Genomic DNA, 6,052 nt, shown 5'->3' on the forward strand with positions numbered 1-6,052 from the left:
ATATATTTATTTATTATATTATATATATTATTATATGATATATATATAATATATATATATATATAAATATATTATATATATAATATTATAGCCATTTTTTATTGTATTACACGGGTATATAATTATATACATAACATATCTTATAATATATTATATATATATAATATATATTATATTTAGCATTATGTAAGATTTAACGTTATATAATACATAACATACATATTATAGAATAATATATAATTAATAATTATATAGATAATTAATAATATATTATATATGTGTGTGTGTGTGTGTGTGTGTGTGTGTGTGTGTGTGTGTGTGTGTGTGTGTATCTTTTGATTAACATTTTCTTCCTATGAGACCTTTATACTTTTATCTTATAAGTTTCTTCCCTCTATTTTCTTCTTTTGTTCAACATGAAACTCTTAAAGTTTATGTTTTGATTTCACTGTATAATTTTTATTCAGTCTTAATATTATCTTATACCTTCATTTCCTTCACCTGAGGTTTCTGATGAGCACTGACTGAAGTTCATACATTTTTCCTATTTCATACATTTTTCCTATATCACATAACGTTATTAATACATTACATAATTAATTAGTGACTATTTCCCAAGAAGTTAAACAGAGTTATCACTTCATCAAAGCAATTTTTCAGTGCAAATTAACCTGCCTATTCACTCCTTATATTTCCATATCTCAGATACACATGAAGATAGTTTCAAATGACTGATTGATTTGGTATTACGATATGAATAGTTCAAATATGATTTTCGAGGCAGTTCTCAAGGAGGAAATGAACATACACTAAAGGGAATGAGTAATAATGCCTGCAATACCGCTAATAATAGAAGGCAAAAATTCTACTTGGAGTTCAGGCCTTTTTTTTTAAGTGGCGTCTTCCCAATAATAGCCACCTCATAGGAAGAAAACCGGAGGAGCCCGGAAATGGAGAGAGAGAGAGAGAGAGAGAGAGAGAGAGAGAGAGAGAGAGAGAGAGAGAGAGGGAGGTATTTAATGAGTGACAAATATATTTTAAGTGGGGAAAAAAAAGATGGTATTAATGACTGAAAAATAAGAAATACCAGAGACAGAATGACAGAGTGAGGTAGATATAATGAGTATGAAAAAAATATAAGTGGGAGGAAATAAAGAGAAGTAACTACTGAAAAATAAAGGTGGAGAGAGAGAGAGAGAGAGAGAGAGGAGAGAGAGAGAGAGAGAGAGAGAGAGAGAGAGAGGAATCCTTTCCCTGGAAGCAACACACGACACGAACTCCCTCTACTCTAATGGCATACAAGGGTGGTTTCTGCTTTGGAAATGCATGGAACTGTCGTCTTTCTTAACAGGTTATGACACCCTGTCTCATTGCGGCGAGCAGGTTGCCTCGTAGACAAAGGCCATTCTATCGCCTCACTCCATCTGATTCGCTTTTCAGTCGCTTTCAAAGGACCTAGAACCTGCTGTCTTGAAAGGCTTCCTTTTCTTTTCGTGGACTCTTTATCTATCCATCTGTCTATCTATCTACCTTCGAAAACCCTTATTGCTTGGCAGGGAAGCTTTTCCTTCTCTCTCTCTCTCTCTCTCTCTCTCTCTCTCTCTCTCTCTCTCTCTCTCTCTCCGGAAATCTTTTCCTTTTCATGAAATCTGATACACCTTCTCTCTCTCTCTCTCTCTCTCTCTCTCTCTCTCTCTCTCTCTCCAAATATCTCATACCGTAGCCAATTGCCTTTAATATAACTTCTCGTTAAAGTGCAAATTGCAAGATTGCATAAAAAGGAGAAAAAAGAGGAATGGGTCGCAATGATGGTTTCCCGCTCAGTAAATTACCATCTAATTGTTAGCAATGGGCAATTGCGGCCCTTGCATGTAAGATTTATTTAGGAGACTATTGGATATTCTTCTATGACGTACCCTAATGAATGTGTGATGTATATGTGTATGTGAGTACAGCACCTGAAATTAGATACCTCCTAGTTACCAGACATCTTTCTGGCTAATGGATTTATTTAACATTTTTTCTGTCGTGTCAAGTATTCATTATTAAATACAGCGGGATTACACGAGTATATAATGCAGCACCATTTAGCTTTTTACTATTGACATTTACACTGAGAAGTCTATGTTATTCAGAAAAGATACGTCTCGCATTCTGGTGATTGTGTGAAATCCCCTTTAATAAACCTGTGGAGCTTAAATTTTGAATCAGTAAGAATTTAAGAAAACGATGCCTATTTAGTGCAACCAAAGGCTTCCGTAGGGTAGCAATTTCTCCTTAAATATCCTAGAATGGACACTCTTAATCTACTGATAATCCAACAACGCTAAGAAAGTCACAATATCGTAATAAACTGTCAAGTATTAAAAATCCGCAATTACATATACAAATTGTATAAGTAAATTGTATTAAAAAGCAAAAGTAAAAAAACAAAGACTTTCGAACACCTGAACAGTGTTCCTTTTCAGCGTTTACGTTAAACACTTATACAATTGTGGATTTTTATTACATAACAGTTCATCACGATATTTTAAATTCTCCGCAACTGTTTGGATTGTCGTATTATCAAGAAATTAAGTGTGTCCCTTATTTGAATATTTAAGATCATTTTGTACTAACCCATTATCTGTTATACTGCAGAAGCCTTTGGCTGCACTGAAAAAAAGCATTGTTTTCTTAGATTCATATTGGTTCAGAAATTAAGCTCCACACATTTATCACCTGTGGAGAGAGAGAGAGAGAGAGAGAGAGAGGGGAGACGGCGAGAGAGAGAGAGAGAGAGAGAGAGAGAGACCAAAAAATATTCCTTAAACCGAAATTCACAAATGAGAGAATTATTTTCTCCTTACTGACCTTACTTGTATACTTAAATTCAGCAGTTACTGACCTGATTATCTTGATGGCAACGTGATCTCCAGATTTATGATCAATGGCTCTGATGACCTGACCGAAGGATCCTTTACCGATGACCTCAAGGATTTCATACCGGTAGCTGATGTGGTCATGCATCACCTGGAAAAAGGAGATATTAATTACAGGATATACCACCTATTACTTACAGTTTTGCGAAGACAAATATTTCGGTCACTTTGCTAATGTTAACATCAGTGCATGACAAGAATTTTGAAATTTATAAAAAAAAAGAAGATAAATGATTATAAATAATATAAATAGGATTTTTCTTCATCGAGGTATCTATATTAATCTTAAGAGAGGAGTCCATATAACAGCCACACACCAAAAATAAATAAATAAATTAATTAATTAATTAATATTATTCCGTCATATAGTAGTAAGGAATTCTTTGGCATCTGTGCAACCATGGAAAAACACTGTATATTCTCACTTGAATTTCACTGATTAGCTCACTTATCATAACCGGTACCGTATCTCTCAAAATCTATACCTTTATCATAATATCTAAACACTGCATTATGAAAAATGAAACTATATGCAGACCATGAATACAGCATAACTTTTTGTCGTAAGTTATAAGTTACATTTAAATAAAACATTACACTATAACCATTCGAAGAATTCACCTTTGCTCATTTTAGTGCTCCTACGATTAAACATCAACAGTATCACATCTATCATCAAAACCATCCATGACATAAGCTAACAATTACCCTTCGTCTGCACACAAGAGCTCAGTTCAGTCATAACTACGGATTCAATCACGAGCTGCAGTCTATTTGCATAGCCAACAAAGATGACGCGATCTTGCTTTCATAAGCGATCTAGATTGGCATCAACTCGAGCTTAACCTGAGATGGAGTTCTCGGCTCTTTTCACAGGTATCCACTTTACTCAAATTGAAAATTGTTATTTCTACTTATTACATCCTGTAATCTGAGATTGCCGATGCAATTCATCCAACCAGTTGATTTAAAACTTTCGTCTTATATTCAGTCATCCTTCAAAACAAATCAAGCTGAAACCCGTCCACGGAAAAATCATTTTCTTCATATTATTTCATGGAGAGACCATTGTTAATGAATAAAATCATCCATACATCCAAAACAGCCTCTAGCAGAACCATCCACCAACAACCTCTTCCATCCATCCTCACAGTCAATTAACGTAAATTATACCCATAACATCTTTTTCACCATACACCTCTTTCATCCAACCACGCAATCAGTTACGTAAATTACATCCATGACATCTTTTTCACCATCCGCGTACCACCCTTCCCTCATCCATCCACATAATCACAAATGTAAATTACATCCATAATAACTTTCCTACCATCCACCAACCACCTCTTTCAATAAGTTAATGCAAATTACTTCTATAACTTCTACCAATCACCTCTTTCATCTATCCAAATTACATCCATTACATCTTTTCCCCCATCCATCAACAATCCCTTTCATCCATCGACACAATCATTTAATCAAAATTACATCCACAATAGCTTTCCACCAGTCACCAACCACTTCTCTCATCCATCCACACAATCGGTTAATGTAAAATGCATCTGTAGCATAATTTTTTTTCCCATTCTTCACATACAGAAACCACGGCTACAGAGTCCACTCACCCATACATCCATTTCTAAGACGTCCCACAACCAGCTATAGCAACCCATTCACCCACCCACTCAGCCATTCGCGGACCACCCAACTCTCCAACCACCCACCACCCACATTCACCCATCCTCCAAATCGCTCGATACCCTCCCAAATCCAATCTTCTCGCAAAACAAGGTCGTCTCCTTCATTAACTTCAAAGAGGAGCGGGTTTCTCTTTTGAAATATTAGGGAGCGAAGATTGTCTTCGCTACGAAGCTCATGTTGGTAATTAAGATTGGCGGAATAGACTTGCGGCGCGTACATAGAGAGAGAGTGATGAGTACGCATATGGATGTAGTATATATGTTACGCAAAATGTGGATAATTGCCAAATGTGTTCATTTTGCAATTAATTTTGCCTATTGTGTGCAATTTGCAGGCACCAAGCGCTGCAAATTGTACACAATAGGCAAAATTAGTTGCAAAATGTACACATTTGGCAATTATCCATATTTTGCGTAATATATATATGTATTTAAAAATATGTGAAATAAAAACACACACACACACGCGCGCACACACACACACACACACACACGCATATATATATATATATATATATATATATATATATATAATATATATATATATATATAATACACACATACAAACATACTATATATATATAAATATATATATATATATATATATATATATATATATTATATATGTGTGTGTGCTGTGTGTGTGTACCATTGTGGTGTGTGTGTTGAATTATGTGTGTGTGTGTGTGTGTGTGCGCGTGTTTAGAAACACTGAAGACTCGCCACCTAGCATTTAATTTTCCTATTTACATTTATTCATTTGGAAAGTTAAATACATAAAGACCGTTAGATCAAGCTTAGCTCGATGAAAGCGACAGTAGCAACCTTATCTCTTATTTTAGGTCCAACCGAAATTCTGAATAGGACAGAGCTCCAAGGAATTTACAAACACAGAAGCCGGTAAAGCCAACCAGATCAAAGTAATCAAGGAAATAGTGAATTTGCAATAAACGTCATGAGCTCAATAATGTCTAAATACCAGTCAATCAAAGGCCTGGTAACCGAATATATAAAATTACACATGAATGCTGACAGTCAGTAAATCTACTAAATCATCTTCGCGACTGATTTAAAATAATCTTTTCTATAAAAAAATACGTTTGAGCTATTTGATCGTTAATTACATTTTATGTCTCGAGGAGGTAGATAGCCTCTAGAGGTCGCCCATCGCCGCCTAATTAACACTGATCTTTGGGGCACAAAGTAGTCCTGTCCGCGACGAAGACACCTTCTTCGGTGGTTATTTCAATATCATTTTCTCCCTCAAAGATATGGGAAATTTCCTTTTCTTGACGATCCTCTTATAATATTGATTTAAAAAAATTCTTCTGATTTTCTATAAAGGTAAAATCCATTTCCTCATAATTCAAATCTTTAAGGGATTATCTTACTTATAACAGACGTATTTGTTATATAAATGTAAAAAATTAG

General features: G+C 34.8%; 1 protein-coding gene across 1 annotated transcript in view; it reads right to left on the reverse strand.

Moving 5' to 3' along the window:
- The window catches only part of LOC135225679 (dual specificity tyrosine-phosphorylation-regulated kinase mbk-2-like), a 306,246-nt gene that overhangs the window by 54,010 nt on the left and 246,184 nt on the right, over positions 1-6,052 (reverse strand). Inside the window, 1 exon segment of the mRNA XM_064265021.1 lies at positions 2,888-3,012. Coding sequence (XP_064121091.1) covers positions 2,888-3,012 — 125 coding nt within the window.

This window comes from Macrobrachium nipponense, chromosome 13 (assembly GCF_015104395.2).
Source record: "Macrobrachium nipponense isolate FS-2020 chromosome 13, ASM1510439v2, whole genome shotgun sequence".
Taxonomy (NCBI): Eukaryota; Metazoa; Arthropoda; class Malacostraca; order Decapoda; family Palaemonidae; genus Macrobrachium; species Macrobrachium nipponense.